This window comes from Eurypyga helias, unplaced genomic scaffold, assembly GCF_000690775.1.
Source record: "Eurypyga helias isolate BGI_N326 unplaced genomic scaffold, ASM69077v1 scaffold913, whole genome shotgun sequence".
In the NCBI taxonomy this organism is placed as follows: domain Eukaryota; kingdom Metazoa; phylum Chordata; class Aves; order Eurypygiformes; family Eurypygidae; genus Eurypyga; species Eurypyga helias.
The window spans coordinates 164,236-185,571 of NW_010241645.1; the positions used below are offsets into that span (position 1 = coordinate 164,236).

The window sequence follows — 21,336 nt, forward strand, 5'->3', positions numbered from 1 at the left end:
AAATTAATTAGGTGCAGATTACCCTCATGCTTACAGCATACAATAAAGTTGCTGTGCTGTGAAAGGCAAAAAGAAAAAGCTAAGACCCACATCAGCCTTAAACTGAAGAAGTATTTCTTACTGAACCCATGGCTTACCTACGTACTCCTAAGAAAATGAGAATGTACTAGCCAAACAACACATGAAAAAGGTTTTCTGCACCAGCTCAAATAACAGGCCAACTTCAGCATCTGGCCAATCTCTGAATGTTCAAAAAACAGTTTCAAGACAAACATCTTGTGAAACAGAGTGAAGCAGTTCTTTCCGTACCAATGCAAATGGTTATGTGAGAAACTGAAGATGTTTGGGCTATAATAATTACTTTAATGAACAGCTGTGTATGTGAAGCTCAGTAACGATAATGAAGAAAGGGCAATCCTGATAATGGTAGCTCTGCTGTTTCTCTGGTAAGCTGTCCTAATATTTAATTACTTTTAATGTTGGGGAATAGCTACTTACTCAAGCTTGAATTTATCTAATTACAACTTCCTGTCATTTAAGCTTGATATGCCTTTGATAGCAAAGTTGAAAAGTCTCCCACTATCTTTTCCACATCTTTTCCACGTGTAAGTACCTATGTACAAAGATCAAGCCACCTCTTCACTTCTTTTGATAAGCTGAATAAATATAGCTTCTTAAACCTCCTATCACAAGGATTCCTCAATCATATTTGTATCCTTCCTGTGACCTCTCTGCAGTATTTTCACATGTTCTGGAAGTGCAGACACTAAGACCGGACATGTTATTTGATGGTGTGTATACAGACCAGGTCACTACCCTACCTCTGTTTGAGATTCCACTTTTCAAAGACTCAAGTGCTGATGTCTTGGCACAGCATTGCAATGAGAAGTCTCTTTTTAGCATTTTGCACTTGACCTAAAGTTCTTTGGAAACCAAAGTTATCCCAGTTTACACACTTAGTTGAGGTACCTAATTAGCAGTCTCATGTGACAAGGTTGATAAAGATATTTCTAGAGATGCCTGTCACTGCCAGCTGTAAAAAGGCACCTGGCATGTCAAAGATCATAAATGAGGCACCTCAGCCTAATACATGAAAGTAATCTAAACAAGGATCTGAACCTCCATCTTCCAGGACATTCTGATGTACTTCAGATAAAAACTGTGCTCCCTATTCCCAGACAGAATAGGGTTGTATTAAAATTTACTTTGCTACCTTCTGTTCTTTAATGGAGTATTGAGAGCATTCCATAACCTGAACGCACCCAGAGATCTCATTAACATTTTCTCTTCATTATTTATGCCCCACTCCAGTGTTTCAGTAAACTGTACTATGAAAAAAATCATGTGATTTTTAAAATCACTGCTGAATTGAAAAATCTTCTTTCTATCAAAATAAAATTCAGGGAAACCTTCAATAAAGGAGGATTCATTAATGCATACCTAATAAACTGCTGATGTACATCAACATATAATTGTTATATTTCTCAATAATTCTACAATGTATATTGTTTCATCAAATAGCTGTGTACTAAGTGAAATTCCCTGGAGAAAGCCAAGTATTCTGTATCAGCACAGTTGTTCTTATCAGTCGGTCTTACACATTGTAACAGACAACAGGTTTGTCTGACAGTACTCTCCATCCATAATTTGAGGTGAATGACATTCATTACATTTGAATGCTGTCTAAATATGGCCATGCGTGAAGTTTAAGTTCAGTTTGGCGGATTAAGAATGTGAATTGATCAGCCATATGAAATGAATTTTCCATCGTATTAAACTTGCCCTTTGCAAGATTAAAGACAGATGGCCAGGAGAGAATTAATCAATACAGGGGTATAATATTATTATCCGAGAAAGAAAGAAATACTCCACCTGTGTGGTAATTTAATGGGATAGGTAAAGTATTCCAGCTCTCAGCATAATGATTTTTAGGTTCTGCCACCTTTATTTATGAGGGAGAGTATTTTTCTAAGTGAGGGCACGTGGTGAAGTCTATGGCATTGTGTGAGGAGTGGAGGTACAGTTCACTAAGATGTTAGTCATCATAATTAAAGCTAGCAAAAACTGAACAAGGACAGGGTTTAGTTAATATTTTTGCAGGTTTATAAAACACCCCCTTAATATTATATAATGATTACATACTTTATGGCTGATAATTATTCTGATTTGACTGAGAGCTATCCAGAAAAATTATTCTAGAATAAAAAAGAACTAAGAAGAAGTATTACTTGCAGTTCATATCTGTCATCAAGAGGCAATGGATCTACTCCTCTGCCCTTTCTTCCAGAATGGCCCACTTTGGCATGCCCTGTTGAAGCTCTGCAAAAGGACTGTTGGCTATCTAAGGTTCCACACTATGGAAACAGAGAGAACTTCCCCAGGGTATCTCCTTTCCTTCTGAAATCCATTCTCAGTTGAATACGGCTCTTGTCCTCTCCATGCCCAACACATCTGTTGCTCCATCCATCACCAGAACCTAGACTGTAAACTCAAATTACAGAGCTGTATCCTTCCTTTCCACCCCCCACCCCAATCTTTGTCTCCAGTTGTTATGATTAAAATCATTAGATGAGAGGAATTTATTTGGTATGTGCTCTAATGTGACCCTCACAATCTCAACATGTTTTTCTGCCAAAATCAAGGAAAAGGGAAAGCAATGGCTAGCGAGGCTCTGTAAAGACCGTTCTCTTCCCCAGAGAAATCGCTTCACTTTTTGATAGAAATTTTGCACTGTCTTCAGCTCCTCTTTCACCTGGTTGCAAGACTATAGCTCCATACACATTTGTTCAAACCTTTTCATTCCAGAGACCCATTATGTGGACCCTGGAACTTTCATACACACTAAATCACAGTAGTGCATTATAATAGTAAGTTATTTTGTGGAAGGTTCTATTCTATGCCATGGGACCCAGTTTCCAGCTGGGTAATGCAAAGGTGTGTCCTAAAATTCTGAAGAAGTTAATCACTTCTGCTTAAACACTCTGAACTGCTAAAGATAAATGCCTGTGAATTCTGTATGCAGGCTTATGTGGTTTGGTGGGTGTTTTGGTTTTTTTTTTCCCCTCTATTGCCAGACTATTTCACGTGCATTAAATCAGGGAAATACATTATTTTTGTCACTTTAGGCCAGATATTATGACACAAGTCACAAATTGTTAATCCTTTAGCAAACCTAGACAGCAGTCTGACATAGCTCCAGATTTTAAATATGTTTTCACATTGGAGCCCAACGTGTCTTAATCATTTAACTGTGGAATAAAATGCATGGACCTGAAAAATACATCTGAATTTTTAGGGAGGATTTAATGTCTGTAATATTTTATGCACTCTCATCCCATAGGACGATTGATCTTTTCAGTATGTCACTGAATAGTAAAGAGGATTGAAACCAGATCCTCAGAAGAAATGCTACCTCCAAAATAATCTTAATTATGTCAAATAGCAAAGAACTGACTATTTCAGCCAGTTCTTTGAGGACTCTATTCCTAATACGGTATCCCCATTTGGCTCAGAAAATAAAGTTGGGTGAACATGGAAGGTGTGATTTGCAAAGTTACTAATCCTCCGACAACACACAGAGCAATTTTATGCCAGTGCTCAGATCCTTTTGAAATTTACTATTTCTATATTTTTAAGAAGATATTACATCAAGAAAATGAAGGTTCTTTCCCTGTTGGAGCATCCTAGTTTTACTCAACTATATATCTGCATGCCTGAGTTATGCTGACTTAAACAGGCCAGTAGGTTGCAACAGGAACTTATTAACGCATTTGGAAGACAGAACCTTTTATATAAATTCCATTGTATTGATTAATTATCTATTTGGTTTAGATTTTTAATTTCTTGAATGAGTCAGATGGATTTATATCAATTAGGCACCTAGCTATTATTTGGGACTATAGTTACCAGATACTGCTAATACACATTTTTCTTAGCACCAAAATTAAATACAAAAGGCTGTATGATGTGAGATTTCTTTTCAGGCCTGACCCAGTATCTTATTTTCTGCTGTTACGCAAAGAAAAAGTATTCTACTGTATATCTCTTTTACCACATGTCTTCTTGCTGAGGCAAGTGTACAGATTAAAATAGGTCATGGAGTTGAGAGTTCATTTTGGAGACTTCTATTTGAATTATATTTTCTGCTGATTTACAGACATGTTCTGTGATTTTTCAGAATTTTTTTTAATGTGGAAGTCAAGGTTCATCCTTCCTAAAAGAAGCCTCTGCATAGTGTATTGAGAATGTCTTTTCACATGAAAATAAAAGTGTAAAGATAAGTGAATACATGAGAAAAAAGAAAATATGTGAAGTGTTTTGTGAATACACAACAAAAGAATATTTGAAAAAAGTGTCATGTGAATTTATACTAAAACTATTATAATGCAAAAGAGAATGGAAGTTAAAATGCGGTTTATTCTGTGCATTGCATTTCACTTTCTATTGTGGTCACAAAATTTTTCTAGATTCACTCAGTATTCAATTTCTCACACAAGAAAAAAAATCCAGTTACAACACTGAAGTCCTCCAGAAAACTCATATTTTATTAATTTTGAAATAACTTCTTTGTTCCCTTACATTAGGCTGTGTGAATGTGCATGTGGATGTGCAAAATGCCAGAATTTAGAGGCGTAATATTAAGATTAAACCAGACTTAACAATTATATGAATAAATGGGAAAGTACATACAGGCAACAATGTTTTCTTTGTTTAGAAACAGCACACCTGCTCTGTTAAATATTTTTAAATTTTATTTTGTACAGAAAAAAGTCTGTTACTGTCTTGGAGATTTCCTAAGTTACATTCATTTCCATGGCGTTAAAGACTGTCAGTAAAACCGCAAGGGGGAACGACTGTGTACCTAACCTGATGAAGTTTCTAAATCACAGTTTTTCCTATGTGTTACTTTATAGTTTTGTTACTTTGGTTTTAAGATAATATTAGAAAAAAATTGGAGTACATGGAATCAGTGAATCCCCTGTTCTGGGACAAGAGTCTCAGTGTCATTCTCATAAAGAACAAGAGCAAAATTGCAACTGACTTCAATGCAAGTGCTCTGTGAGAGGATGTAACCCTGCAAGTGAAAATTAACCTCACAACTTCTGTGCAGAGGCTCGAGGAGAGCTTCTGAACATGCTATCTTAGGAGCAGGGATGTCAACATCCCCGTGGCAGCCCTCTCCCTCCTATGTCCTCTCCATTTGCAGCTCTCCCTCTTGCTCCAGGCTTCAGTCTCCAGTTCCGATGACTCTTGATGAAAACCCACTTTACCAGGTCACTTGGTCAGGCAGACAGTCCATTAGGATGTCCTCTCCCTTGGAGTCAGGGTGTCCCAATGTGTCCCATCCCTTCATAGCAGTCTTCTTCGTCAAACAGGGCACTATGATCAAATAAGGTGAATCTTTGATGTTTACATATCCTTTTCTGATGCTTTAGGAATTACTTGAATGGAAAAAAGAATGCATCATATGTCACTAGAACCACATGGCTTCATTAAGGTTTTTAAAATAACATTTCTCATAGTTACCCACAAGCAATACATGTCTATTTTATGCTTTCCCACTCAATGCACTTTGCATGCGAACCTTTATTCATAGTTCTCTGTGAAAGGCCTCTAGTAAATGGAACACAACAAACAGCTCTTGCATGTAATGTCATTCTTAATCTAAGGTTGAATGACTATGGGATCATTAGTGCATAGAATGAATTGTGTCCAGTAAGTTACAGTAATAGTGAGTAGTATGGACAGTGTTAAAAACGATATTCACAAAAACCTGCAGTCTCTCCCTACAATACTCTAAATATGATTTACCATCCCACAATATAAGTAACATGGGCTTCTTAAAAACAAACCCACAAAAAAACCCAGCCCAAAACCCCCAAAACAACCAAAAAAAGTACCAAACACAAAAAGGCATAGGTCTCCTGGAGACCAGACCTTGGCTATACTGTTGGAGTATATGCAGACACAGTTAAGCATGTAATTAAAGGTTCTGTAATGTTTTAAATTTCCTTTTAAAAAATGTCAGGATGATATGTTTTACTTTTTTGTTACCTGGAAAATAATAAAAATTGAAAGTGAAAAAAATCCCCTTACAGAAAACCTAATTATTTTTTCTCATAAAAATAATACTCACTCTAGGAAAACCCAACCAAAGTCTCTATATTTTAAGTCCCTGATTTAGTGAAAAGGTACAACTATTGGATTAACATTGAGAATAGGCTTAAGTACTTTGCTGAATAGAAATGGAAGTAAGCATATGTTTTAAATTCATCACATGCATACATGCCGTCTTAAACCAGAGCAAAGCAGCACTTGGCATAAGAGAAAACAATTTTCTGCAAGAAAAGTTAAACAAAGTCTTTAAATTTTAATGGGTCTGATTGACCTTTTATTTCATTATTATTTATAGCCTACATTATTCTTCATTGTCTTAAATTATTAATTTGTATCAAATTAATGGCAAAATGCTTGATGCCCTTGGACATATCTTGTATTTCTTCTAAAAAGCATTATTATTTTAATAATAGTTGAAAGTGTATTATGTTTCCTGAGTCATAGGTATCATATATCAAACCCAGAGCCCCATTTCTTTTTCCAAACTACATGCAGAAATTTGTAATTCCACTCCCAGCCCTCCATTTGTATTTTTGCATAATTTTTACACTAACCACAGAAAAGTGCCCGTAAAACAAATTGTAATGTCAAATTTCTGTGTTGGATAATCTGTGAGGAAACTGTCAGTTTTCTTCTGACATTTCTCAAGGGATTCCAATGTCACAAACTGCAAGGAGGGTTAGAATTATGGTATTAGCCTTCAAAGCTGATTATTAATGTGTAACGCTTATTTCATTTAAACTGGCATCCCGTGGAAGCTGACACATCCAACACCTGATCTTCAGTTACTTGCCCTAGTGATGGGAATAATTTATTGCAACCATGGAATATCTGGTATGTTGTCCTAAAAGGTGAAGGTGGAAAATCTCTCTTGGAGGAGTCATTGCTTACATTTTCAGTGACTTTAGACAGTTACATACATCTGCAAGTATTTATGAGTTACACATCCTGCTTTATATCAAAACTGCTGAGATACACTTTGAAATTTCTCCGAGTTGCACTGAAATTGAATTTTTGTCTACCTTCAGCGTTAGCACTAGATTATATATTTAAGCTACAATCCTTATTCAGGAATTGCAGCTGTTAAAATGTAGATCATGAAGGGATACTATGCATACTGCCTAACATTTTCACGCCATGGTCATCTAGTTAGCTGCTATAACCACATTCATGACACAAATGTTAAGAGGTGGGTTTATCTTTACCTTGATTTTAATTTTACCTTGATTTCATTCTGATTGTCAGGGGGAGTATTAGCTAGAGTAGCAGCCTTTTCATTGTGGTACTGTAACATGGTGTACAATGACACAAGACCCCTCCACGTCACCTGAAAGGCTCTAATACCATCCAAGTCTTCCTGGTCTGAGTATTAATGGCATTTTACCAGCGAAAGAACTGAATGTGAAGTGTGGTTTATGATGTCCTGGTGGGATCATGTCTTGTTCTAGAGCACAAAAATTTGACTTTCTGTTCCCTATGTAGGATGAAATATGAACCACATGCTAGAAACCACAAAGTATGGATAATAAAATTTATTCAAGTATTGTTTCAAAATAATATCGTTTCTGCACCTGATCATTTTACCTGAGTATGTTTTTTCTGTAATCAGTGTTAAATTTGTTACTTTTCCCTTTCATAGACAAGTCGATTTTTATTTTACTGTGGGAAAAAGTGAATAGAAAGCATTAAGACTTGAAAAATCTATTACATTTTAATTCTCAGTTTCTCTCTCCAATTACTTCTACAACTTTCTCTCTAAAAACTGGGATTTTTTTTCATTATTTAACTGACAAATAGTTCAGTTGAGATGCCAGAAGAGAAACTTTTTCACGGTAAATTTCATTTTTAATAACTGATTACCAAATAAATAACATCAGGCAGTCAGACTGCTTTTAGAAATCATTCCTTTACATTATATTTTATGACAGTGATGACTTTCTAGTTCTTTTGCACAGTTTCACAAGGATTTTCTTTCCTCCGTTCTTACTCTTTTTTTTTTTTTCCAACTGTTGACCCAAAGTGTTATGGTATTTAGCTTGGAAAAATATCTGGTATGTGATGTTTGAAAAGTATGGAATGGGGCTGAGATTTCGACACACAGCGAAATACTTCTTTATTGTTTGACATTTACCAAACAGCAGTGGGGGAATAGTTGCTACTGACGTGAAATTGAAGCTGATACAGCAGAAATATTCCTGCACTACCTGACTCTACCAGGATGATTATTTTCTGCTGCATCAGCTTTAACATTAGGCATTAATGTGCCAGGGTTAGGCCAACACAGGAGCTTCTGGAAAGGTGAGATTCTGAATGTATTGTTATCTCGCAGTTTTAGGATCATTACTTAAATTCTGTGTTGTTTTTGCTTGCTATTTTTATTTTGGGGTGTTTTTTCACTTCAAGTAGACATGAAGCACATGTCATATTTCCAGAATTGCATTCATGGTTATATCCCATTTTTATGGAAACTCTCTTACTAATGGAAATCCTACTTTTTGATCAGAAGTTGCAGCAAAATAGTCTGTATTATTTAGACAGATGAGAATGGAAGATGGGTACCTCAGCTTGGCTGAGCTGGGGATTAAGGAATGAATAATGCTTTGAAGGGCAGGAGCTCCTGACAAATTCAAGATTAACTGTTTTAAATTAAATGCATAGAAATATTCAATTATTCATCAGTGAGTGGGAATTAACAGCTCCACAACTTTCCCACTTTCCTTACTTTTTTTTTCTGTCCTTGGAAAAAGATATTTTTATTATTACTATATCTTACCAGTTTTCCATTCCATGCAATGGTCAGTATCTCTTCTGCTTCTTTCTTTGCTTCTTGTCTTTTATTTTTCAGGAGAGCATAGCTGTCATGAGTGAAGCTATGTGAAGAGAAGAGAACATTAGTTTTGCTTTGGCAGCAATTGCCCTTGATTGGGAAGAAAGAGATTTGTAGCCTGCAGGGTGGGATGGGTGGACGTAAGTGAGTGATCTGAAGGAGAGTGGGGAATACAGTATTGCAGAGAGCAGACACATAATTAGGTTTCTGAATCTCGCAAAAGCAGAACTTCCTAGGGACTGAACTGCATATGCTAGAACTCCTGATAATTACATGAGTGTAACCAACAGGAAAAACCCAAACCAAACCAAACCAAACCAAACCTGCTATAAAGACATAGGACTAAAAGGGGTACATATACTTAAATAAGGACTACCAGGACACTATTTTGTCTGGTCTAGACATATCAAGCTTTTTTCTGTGCAAATACTGAGTTATTCTAATAAATACCTGAAAAGTCAGGTCTAAGAAAATCTGATTTTATGGTTAAAAAGACTCTGGGACCTCTTCAAGAATGTTTTCTGTAAGGGAGAGATCCAGGCAGATCCTCCTCAAAATTCTGTGGTATATGGGGTCCTGTCACATGTAATTTTATGCCTCAAAACATTTGTGTTAGTATATTAGCAATGTGAACTTGAGATTACTTTACTAAACAGGTAGGTTGTATTTATCCTATATGTTGATATAATCAGCATTTCAGTAGACTTTTGAGTAAAACTGTTATACAGGTCAGGAACTGCTAGACTATCAAATGGTAACTAGTCACACACTTGATGGCTGGGTAGCATATTTTTTACTAAGCTTTCATAACCTTCTATTTGTCTTTTTATCCTCCCTCATCCTCACATTTTGTGGTATGTTTTTTTGTTAATATATAAATTTTAAAAATATTGTGCTCTCACTTGATATTTTAATCACACATTAATGGGATCTTTCGAGAAAGCTGGGACAAATGTAGCATTGTAAATGAAAATTTAAATTGTAAATTCATTCTCAGCCTTTAAAGCCTTATGCAGACAAATTAAGTTGCCAATATTCTTTTTATACTGATATTCTGTTAAATCCACTGCAGAAATCACATCTGCTCTGAAAACCATAATTGGGAATTCATTCCTAAACATACTTTTATGAACGAGAGTTATAAACATCTCAGAGCTACAAAGAGGAGATAACTCAGCATGATATATTTAACAACTACTGTAAAAAAATGTTTAAAGAGGGAAAATGCATTCCATGGCTCGATATCTATTTAATGTTGAGATAATTTGGAGAAAAGATAGTGGAATCTTCACTCCCTACTCCCACAGAAATTAAACAAGTGCAATTTTAGTGCATATTTTACTGATTCTTTTTGGGCAGTCCACACACAAAGATGATTTGTAGAAGCTCAGCGAATTTTTACTACTACCTCAGTGAGCAACCATAATTGTGTTTTATCCCTAATGAAGTCAATCAATTACAAAGGTATAACAAAGTTAAAGCTTGTCTCTAAGGACTTTTTTGTTTGCCTGTAGGGCTTATACTGTTTTCTGTGATTTTTTTAAGGATCATCTGTTTCAACTGGAATCGCACAAATTTGAGAGAGGACGAGGCAGGTGCCCTTTTGACCCCAGTTCTTCCTTCACCTCCATCTTAATTGGTAATGATCTTTATGTCACAAGCTTCACGGTCCTGTCAATCTGTCATTCTGAGTCTCTTCAGCACACCGAAGTGTTGTCAGCCTTCCATTGCAACCTTCCACATGTCAGACTTAATCCTCATGGTGCTGCCTACATTAATATTACATCCCAGGCAGCATTAACTCCAGCGAGGGTATCTCACTGAAGTGAGTAGATGTTATAAGACACATGCCATCCTGAAGAAGTAATTGATTGTTGCATAATTTTGGATATAATAATTTCCTGTTTTCCTTCAAAGCAAAGCAATATGTCCAGCTTAGTCTTTTACAGCGTTGAGACAAATACACAAAATGTATTGGTTTTTTTCTACAGAGACATAATCTGAGTGACAAGCATCTTGTAAAAACGTGAATTTAACTGGTTTTACATCAAGCATTTATTTTTTATATAAATTAAAGCTTTTGAGATCAAAATAGATTTTTTTTTGATGCTATCTTCTAACAAAACTAGCCAAAACTCATGATTCTCTGTTAGGAGAATTGATCTTATTCTCAACAGTTACAAAAATAGAATTCAGCCTAAGTCACGCAGTGCCAGAAAACTACACTGAGATAACGCTCCTCTGTGCCTTGCTGGTAAGTATATCACTGTAGGACTGAGTCCTTTGAAGTTGTAGTATAGCAAACCATATGTTTTTTCTTCAATAATGTTTTCCTGAAAACATTCTGTGAGATCAAGCAAACACAGTCTTGGCAATATTATAGTACACTGAACAAAAATAGACTGGAACAGCAGGTAAAAGGTGAAACTTAGAGGCACTTAGGGAGTAACGGAGTGATTTCTGTTTATAGAAAACATAAATAAGATGAAAACTGAGCAAGCACAAGAAATAGTTGTTAAAAGAAACAGCTAGAAAGAAAAGAGGTTAAAATCAAATCATTTTTTACATTTCAGAGATAAGTTAGAGGATTTTAGGACACTTTGATATTTACATTTGACCTCATATCTTAAAATCAGTCAGCTAAAATCTCTGATTATTAACTACAGTGACATAGCACACACGTGGTGGTGAGGAAGTATTGGTCATGAATGACAGTTGTATTTTTATGTGCTAGGTCTATTTGTTTCTACACATTAACAAATTACTTACAAGAAGAAGTTTCACCAGTAATGCCAAATCTTTCAAATTGCAGCAATTTATCAAAATATTGTTCATTCCCTTAAAAAAAATGCCAAAACACAGCTCAAATTCTTAAGAGTCAGTGGATTAAGAAGTCATGAAAGAATCAGAAAAAAATGCTGTATTTTGACTGACCTTCCAAAATCCATGAAGCACAGATTGTTACGCTTTTCTTCCACCCTTATTTCTAAATTGTTTCTACAGTTTTTAACAGATTCCAGTCTTAGCTCAGCCTGGGAACAAAGTCTCATCCCATGGAATTTGCTGTAGGCCTGAAACCTCATGGTCTAATCTTGAAGCCCTTCTCAACCTTTCTTTAGACAGAACTAAGTAAATAAATTAACCTGATCATGTTCCTACTGTGAGATCAATGTGAATTTTATTTTCTTAAATGGAAGCCAGATTGTCCCACTGAGCACTTCAAGACTCATGGTTAGACCTTGTGTTTCTGGCCTATTCATTACTTTGCCTGGATTATGGGAGGTCCTATGGATCCTCACAGTTTTATCTGAAAGACAAATCCATTAAACAATCTCTTCCTTGATAAATGTTGATCAGTGTCTTGGACATCCACACACAAAAGACTTATAAAACCACTCTTGCAAAGCTAACAATTCTGTAATGTGCCAAGATTAACAGGAGAAAATAATACATTTTTATCAAATCACTGATAGAACATTAAAAAATAGACAAAATTCCACCCCGTCATTCAAAACTAACATGACTTCAGAAGGATATTTAGAGACTCTTTTGCTAGGCCCCTACTGGGAATTCAATAATTTCAAGTGATCCCAGAATGGTATTTTAAAAGCATAAAAAAGTCTTCAAAGAGCTGCTTATTCCACCTCTGCAACTCACATTAACACAGCAGCCCACACCAGTGTAGCTATTGGCTAACAGTGATGATTAGACTAACAAGGAAACTTTAGATAACTCTGATAAAAGTTTAAAAGGTTCTAAAATCTTGATCTTGAAAGATTATTTGCACCATCACTAATTAGAACCAGATTTAGCTAGATTAATTTAGGAAGAAAATCTCTTGTTCTGTATCTCTTCATGTATTTCAACACATTAGTTAAAATACCCACTTCAAGGAATCAGTATTTCGTGACTTGGCTTTAAAACTAAATAACTATGCTATCATAAGTTTTATTACAGGTTATCTGACCCAGTGGTAAAGTAGCTTGTGATGAATTCCTCAATTTATGAACAATTAACTTTTAGCAATTTATTGTCAGCATCAGGAAATAGTATAGATTTGGATGGCAGACAGATTAAATAAAATGTATGTTGTTTAGATAAACTGCATATAAAACTTCTGGACCTAGATTTCTAATGAACTCTCCCATCTGCTTTCAATAGCTAAAACTATTTTTGATATCAGATCATGCACACTGATTAACTTAGACCACATTAGCTCTTGAAAGATGAGAAATTAGTTTATGTTTTGTTACCTGCAAGATATCACAAGCAAGTGGAGAAAAACCTAAACTACATTTAAATATGTTTTCTTATGCAGGGAATCTATTTTGATAATATTTTCTGGTTTTTAGAGTTTCACATGTTTGTGTCTTTTCTTTTACTCTAGAAAATGAACTAAAATAAACACGTATTCTCACAAAACAGAAGACAGAAACTTGAATCACAGGTAGACAATACAAATATACAGAGAAAGTTTACCAGTTAAGCAATAGGTTAATATTTTTTCCTAATGTGAGAAGTACCACCTACTAAAAATATGAATTGGCATCATGATTTCAGTTGTCTTGTGAGTAATAACTGGCTGACGGTCAAAGAAATGCATAAAAGGTGCTGCTTGCATTCTACTCATTACATTCTACTTTTTTATTCATAAAAGACCTAGTCCACTTTGTAGCAAGTGATATAATGGGGATTTTTTCACAAAAAGGACTACTGAGGAAAAAAAGCTTGTTTGCATTACCTTCCAGTTTGAAGCAGGTACAAAAAACTTGCCAATATGAAATGAAGCAAACCCATTTCTAAGGTGGAAGAAGCCCATTAGAAATCCCTTGTATATACTAAATTTTTAAAATTAGATTACATGTTTCAATCTGTTTTCCTTTAAGGGCTCTCATCTAGGAATTCTTGGGTTTAGAAGAAAATGTTTGCATTTGATTGTTCTGAGAAAAGGGTAAAAAATAAATTTATCTTTTAAGTGGTCCCAACTGGAGTATGATGTACTTGTTTGCTTGCAAAGAATGCTAGCTAAAACTTATGCATGTATCACTTGAGCGAGAACTGTTTTATGACGGCCATGGGGTTTTTTTGTTTGTTTAAATAAGGAAACAAGAAAGGTTCTATTCTTGCTTTAGCAAGATTAAGCAGGCTATGTTAAAACGTAAATTTTAGCAATTAATTTGTCAAATACACGTGAAGCTAAGGTTAGACTGGAAGAGGGGAGGAGTGGTGAAGTTTTGTGAAACTGATCAATTTTCAGTTGATTTTCAGCAGTTTATCAGCCTGATGTGCAGCAGTATAAAATCCTGCAACCAAGACAGAAGTGAGCTGCTATGTAGGAGTAGTTTTTCAATGGAGGAGAAAAGAGTAGAAATCTTGCCAGGATTTTTCAAACCTCAACCTCAGGTTGTCTCTAACTCTAGAATTAGTCAGCAACTGTAAAAATCTAGCAGTGTTCAAAATTTGTAACATGGATTTAAAGGATATGTAAAAAGGGTACTGAAGAAGGAAAGAGAAGATTCTTTTAATGTAAAAAATGCGAAAGATCTCAGAATTATATTGTTCTTGTGCGAAGATCTTTGCCAATCACACTCATCAGTATTTTCTCACTGATTTCCTTAGGCAAGGTGACCTGTCTGCTCACACTTAATACTTGTCTTATGTTTAGTTTAGTCACACTTTAGGGTAAAAAATTAATTTCTATACCTGTACAATATCTTTCCTGGAACAATATCCACACAGGACTGGAACTTCAGTTTTGTTCCCTGAGGATTTCACAGATAAAATCAGTGATAACTTCCTTGGTATATGGTAGAATAACATACCAGCAGGTTAGTTATATAAATATTGATATTTTATACCTATGTCAAACAGAAGGAATATGCTTCTGAAACAAACTTCTGAACATCTGGACTTATAAATTTCAATCCTGGGTACTAGCAATATGTGTTGAATCATTTATCCTGCACTGATGCGTTTTCCAAGAGTCACTTTGGTGTTGAAAGGATAAAAGCATCGTGTTTCGTATTACACGTCACCACAATTAAAAAAAAAAAAAAAAAGACCACCCAGTCTAAGATATTTTTCAAACAGAATTTTTAAATGGAGATTTCTGACTAACGTAATTCATTAATTAGGGCTGTGAAGATTGTTTGGAACATTATGCAGACACTAGCAAATTCTGTTGTTTAAGCAGCCCTGTGTTGTGTAAAAAATAAAGCTCTCCATAAGTTTTGGGTAACCTTAAGTTCTAGTGATGCTATAATTTACATTCACTTTTCATTTATCTTGCCAATATTTTACACTACGTTATCACCATGTATTTTACAAGGCAATATCCATCCTTTATACGGTGAAGCCTATGGCAAAACTCCACTCAGCTCTGAATCAGCGGAGGTCTCTGAACCAGCCTCAGCTAACAAACTACAAACAATTCTTCAGAATCGTTATTCCGACCTCTGGTACCATTCAATTCATATACATCTCTTAAGAGAAACAAAATCCACACTTCGAGGGAGACCAACAAGCAAAATTCTTGGTTTTGTTATAATCCTTTATAAATGCCAGCAAGTATATTTTTAATGGATCAGTCATGTTTATTTTGATTAAGGGGCAGAAAGATGTGTGACTGAAACCTCCACTCCAACTACCTATGAGCTGGAAATAATTTATTTCCCTCTTCTTGTACAGTTTATTTTCTAACTGCTGCATTATTTTCTAACATAAGGATGCCACCTAGTGACAATAACTGTACCCTCTTTAAATTGGACCTAAAAAAAATTGTAATCAAATTCCACAAGTATATGACAGATACTATTTTTAATGTTTGCTCAGTTAAGGGGAATTGCACCCATGTGTAACTAAAAGACAGAATTATTGCTGGTATTTCACTGAAGTAAAATATATCCAATATCACATTTTTAAATGATAGACATAGGCTGGGTTTTTGAACATATGTGTGATCCAGTTGTACCCAACTACATACAGATTTTCAACATCTATTGGCAATTGGTGTATTGTTTCTAATAATTTCTTATGCTTGCTTAATTTGTGAATGCCATTTAAACCCTTTGAAAAAGGGACAAAATTTCTGTTCCCATAAATTTTTCAGGAAATATTCATCACCTGTTGTGCGGGATGGATGAGAAGTTCTGTCCCTCATGTCCTGTCCCTAATCTGGTAAATATTTTAAGGACATGAAAACAAGGTATTGCTGGACCAGAGAAAAATAGGCTCTTTTTCTAAGTCCATGGAACACACAAGCCCCTCAGCCTGCAAGTAATACCCAAACTGTAGTTATTTCAGGTAAAGTGGAACAGCTCTAGGAGGCTGAGGAAAATTCCCTCAGCCCAATAAAATGTGCTTGTTTAAAGAAATTACTTCTCAGGTAGCAGGTACAGCTTCTTATCTCTCCAGATCAGGAGATAACTCCATCTCTAGTATTTTCAGTATGTGCTTCACTAAGGAATCTTTTTTTCAGCCATGTTTTGCAAAGAACCAAATCTGGTAACTATGCTCAGGAAACACTCCTTTCTTTGAGGAGCGATCTGTGGATTCAGGTATGGTTTAGCCTTGAGCTGTATCCATGCCATGTAGCTGAAATCAGTGGTTTGGGGCAGCTAACACTATTTTTTTACTTGGCACTACATCCTCTGAAACCTGCTGCTGCATTTTCATCCCATTTTCTGGCTCCTCTTAATTCTGGCTCCTCATAAACCCAGTATGTGCCTTCGAGTTCTGGGGCTGAGCAACTTGTTGCTTCTCACTAGCGAGACCAGGCCATGTCCAGAAGTGCTAAGAAGCAAACCACTGGTGAAAATTCAGGTGTTGTAGGTGTCTCTAGGGACAGGCCCTAACTGAATGATGGTGACATCTTTGAACTTAGGTGCCTGATGTGGCAGAAGTTATTGTGGCAGAGCTGGTTAGATGTTAATTTAATGTCTTCCTGTTTTGTGTGGGAATCTATCCCAAATGCAGTAAGTTAGTTTTGAAAATGAGACCAAGCCCATGAAATTCAAAATCCTTGTCCTCATGCTCTTCCAACTGCAAATGTTGCAGTGCTGGTAGGAACAATGTCCATATGCTCTTTAGACTCTGTGTATCTTACTGACTCACCTTCTTACCTGAATCTGAACAAACAATAATGAGCCATGTTTATAATGCAGGTCCTATCCTACATAATGAAATTAATAAGTAGAGCATTAACAAATTGTTTTGGTTTCTTTTTTTTTTTAATCTATGGTCTGCAGGTGGTGAACTTTTTACTGGTCTCTACAGTGACTACTGGGGAAGAGATGCTGCTTTGTTTCGAACCATGAACCGCATGGCCCATCTCCGAACTGAACCTGATAGTGAGCGCCTGTTGAAAGGTATGGGAAGAAGGAAGAACATGGAAACAGAGGTGTTTCAGGCAACAAGAGAATTTCTGTTTAACCAGTATTTAAAATGACACTGTTCATGCATAGGTATAGCCATTTGGAGATGAATTTGTTGAAACTATCTTTTTTTCCATAAAACTTATCACGAAACTCCTGCCAGGATGAACATATTGAAATCTTTACTTTGATTACATACTGGATTTTACAAGTAGAACTTTTACCTCCTTCATCTTTCACTTCTGGGGTTTTTTTTTAAATTTCTACTTTTCACTTATACTGCCAGATATAATTAAAATAATATTTTTAAATTCTCTATTTAATGAACAGGAACTTCTAATTAGAACACAGAGCTCTTTTTTTTTTAGATGAGATCATTTTGTTTTTATGTTGCAATAAAACTACTCAATCTTTGCCAAGTTGTGTAGTAAAAAGATGTCATGCAATAATGCAAAATAATAAACATACAATGATTGTACAGTTAAATGAGATAAAAAGTTAAAGGAGGTAATTTTAAGAAGAAAAGTTAAATATTCCACAAGAAAAATGTTCAGAAAAATCCTGTGCTGGGAAATTTAAAAATTGTTTCATAGTCTTCATTCTGAAATATAACTGAATTTTAAAGTGTTGAAATTTCTGTGAAATGGAGTCAGACTCTTGATTTGTTTTGCTCCAAAAGTATTGCAACTTTTCATCATAACAGTGACATCATTGCTGCTAATATTTGGCCAGGAGAGTCAATAAATGCCTTTTATGGTGATTCATACGGTGAGCATCATCTTTCCAATGGCAGTACATAGAAGTTTTTTCTTTCAAATTTCAAGGCAGTCTTCTCCGAGATCAGAAGAAATAAAGTGGCTCTGCTGCATACTTCTTCCTACACAGATCTGACCTCAGACTGAATGATTTTTTTCTTAATATATATTTAAAACATGCTTATATGTGCTTTAATTCCAATACTTAGAGCTTTGCTGAACCAAGTGTTTAAACTGGCTATACAAGGACAGAACAATGTGGATGTTCACAATATGCAAGTGAAGTTTCTTTTTTCTATGGAAGTTGTCGTTATTTTAAATACAGAATTCTCTAAATTGTGGTCTTAAACTTAGCTTTTCATTTTGTCTATACTTTAAATGTGCAGAAAGGGAATACTTTAAAATATGTATTAAAATCTCTTCAGAAAATTAGCAAGTGCTGTACCAATTTCTTAAAATGCAATGACTGTTTCCATAGGGAAGAAGTCAGAAAATACTTACATTGCACACTGCTCCTTAAGAAATCATACTATTTGTATGACTGACGTTCTCATTTAAAGAATGTGTAAAAATTTTTGCTACGATTCAGTGTGATGAATTCACATCTCTGCTTAGTGTGGGGTTAAAAGGTATACAGGCATGGACCGAAGTCTGAACTTACCGTTCAGCTTTGAAGCAAAATGTCCAAACAGGAAAAATTTAGAAGGTTTTTATTTCATGACAAAGATACACAACACATCTTCAATCTCTGAAGATATATGTTCATATAACATCTATTATAGTTCATATAACATCTGAACTACCACAGTTTTTTCTTTTCTAAAGGGCTGTTTGTCTAAAGTTGACATTACTATACCTGGTTTGCATGGGATCAGAGGTTATTATGTGAATATTAGTACCAGGTTTTAACCTAATCCAAATTAAGATATATAAACTACAGAGAACGGAATGGAAAAAGGTCTTTTTCTTGCACACATTAAAAGGAATATTGATTTGTGAACTGGAGCTATAAAAATAGTTTGACATTAATGTATTCCATATGGCCTATATATACTCACCCACAAAAAAGTAGATATTTTTCCTTTTTCTATCACCCTATTCCCCTTAGGTACCTCTCTGACAGACAGACCCATGATTCTTTAAGTTTAGTTTTTTCTTTGCTACCAGCTGATTTTAAGGATTGAATAAACAAAATCCTGTTTTAATAAACTTGAAGTCAATTCATTTTTGTTTTCTTTTAAAGAACCAAAATTTGTTGGCTCATACATGATTCCTGACAACGAAGACCATGATGATAACAAAGTATATTTCTTCTTTACTGAAAAAGCATTAGAGGCCGAGACAAGCACTCATGCCATATATACCAGAGTGGGACGCGTATGTGCGGTAAGATCGTTTTTCAGATTCCCTAGCTAAATTTAAAAAGAGGCATGCTCCTTCCTTTCTCCTTCTCCCCCAGGCAAATATGACATCTGTTAATGTACGTGAGAGCAACTTATATGTCTGAATGAAAATCCTACAACTAAACAGCTTCAAGCATTAGAAAATTCAAAAGCGATCCGGAATCTGGGCTTGAAGCTGAATTTTTCTGAGAGAGGAGGGCAAATTTCAGAAATCTTGTTATTCAACTCCATCTCTCTTTGTGCTGATATGTGGTAACAGTAATAGCAGTTGCCCACAGGACTCTTACCATCCATGTTCTCAATTCACCATCACCTGTACTGTTGGTTGTAGGCCCAGGGCCTCTTGCAGCTCTCACAGCTGACATAAACTGATGGCCCTTCACATTCCTGGCGGCAGGAGCAGCCTGGACACCAGTCCTCTCTGACATTCCCTCTTGCCTTCCTATTCTGTCAGCAAGGAGGAGACATCTCAGCTGCATCTGTTGGTAGATGGCTATCCTGTCAGACAGCTGGCTTTGCAGCCAGCTGGTCAGGACAAGAGGCAATGGGCACAGACTGAAACATATGAAAGTCTATCTGAACACAAGGAAAGATTTTTTTACTGGCAGGCGGGTTGAACACTTAGACAGGCACCCAAAGTCACCATTCTGGAAATGGTCAAAACTCAGCTGGACATGGGTCTGAGCAACTTGCCGAGCAGCTTGCTTAAAGCAAGCTTTGAGCAGGGCAGTTGGCCTTGACTATTTCCAGAAGTCCCTGCTAAATTCAACTACTCTGTGATCCTGTATGTTTTGAAAACCTTTTTCTGATACATGAATGATAGGAGGGGTGCAATGTCAACCATCTAAAGGGTGTTTTATAAAGAGTAGCTAACTACTTCTTTCATTTCATCTATCATTCTTCTCAACAGCAACCAAGGAAAACCATGCAGGTAGGAGCTGGAGCAAAGGACTGGATTTCCCAGCAAATTATTGTTGCAGCTAGACATAAGGTTTATCAGAAGGAGCAGAAAGTTTACAAGGACACACCTTGCTTTCCACCACTACCCCACACAATCACTCATTTCCCACTGAGGCCACATTGCTGAGGTTGATCCCATCCCTTCATGGCTCCCTGACCCTGTACACCGGGAGATCTCAGGCCGTGACTGGAAAGGAGCACGGTTAACATATAATCTGTTCCTTTTGCTATTAATTGCACTACAGTAAGGCTGATGAGAGGAGCTCTCCCATTCCCACTGGAACTACATCTGCTTAATTAAATGAAGGAATGAAAAGTTTATTTCCTAGCATCTGATTTTGTTTCCAAAAAAAAGTAATAAACATATTGCATTCTTCCCACCTAACTGTAGGGGATACACTCCTAAAACTACTGGGCAAAAAGCAAGATGCAAGTTAAAAATATTCTGTCACCTCAATGTATAGTATATGTCACATATGCTTACCAGCATACTACTTATTAAAATTCCTTAATAAATATTCATATATAACTTAAAACATCTGAAGTATGCAAAATACCAAATTGCAGCCTAAGAAATTAACATTCACAAAGCCAGTTGGCTTTCTGTATTCAAGCATGTATCAAGGGGGCCTACAAGGAAGCTGGGAGGGGACTTTTTAAAAGGGCCTGTAGTGACAGGACAAGGGGGAACGGGTTTAAACTGAAAGTGGGGAGGTTTAGATTAGATATCAGGAAGCAATTCTGCACAGAGAGGGTGGTGAGGCATTGGAACAGGTTGCCCAGAGAAGCTGTGGATGCCCCATCCCTGGAAGGGTTCAAGGCCAGGCTGCATGAGGCTTGGAGCAACCTGGTCTAGTGGAAGGTGTCCCTGCCCACGGCAGGGGGGTTGGAACTAGATGATC

At 36.1% G+C, this 21,336-nt stretch overlaps 1 protein-coding gene across 1 annotated transcript in view; it reads left to right on the forward strand.

Annotated features, from left to right (window-relative positions):
• The window catches only part of SEMA3E (sema domain, immunoglobulin domain (Ig), short basic domain, secreted, (semaphorin) 3E), a gene marked incomplete at its 3' end in the record, with an annotated part of 120,574 nt that overhangs the window by 90,423 nt on the left and 8,815 nt on the right, over positions 1–21,336 (forward strand). The window contains exons 5-7 of the mRNA XM_010148799.1: positions 10,490–10,583; positions 17,191–17,310; positions 19,315–19,457. Of these exons, the coding sequence (XP_010147101.1) occupies positions 10,490–10,583; positions 17,191–17,310; positions 19,315–19,457 (357 nt within the window). The remainder of the gene's footprint in view (positions 1–10,489; positions 10,584–17,190; positions 17,311–19,314; positions 19,458–21,336) is intronic.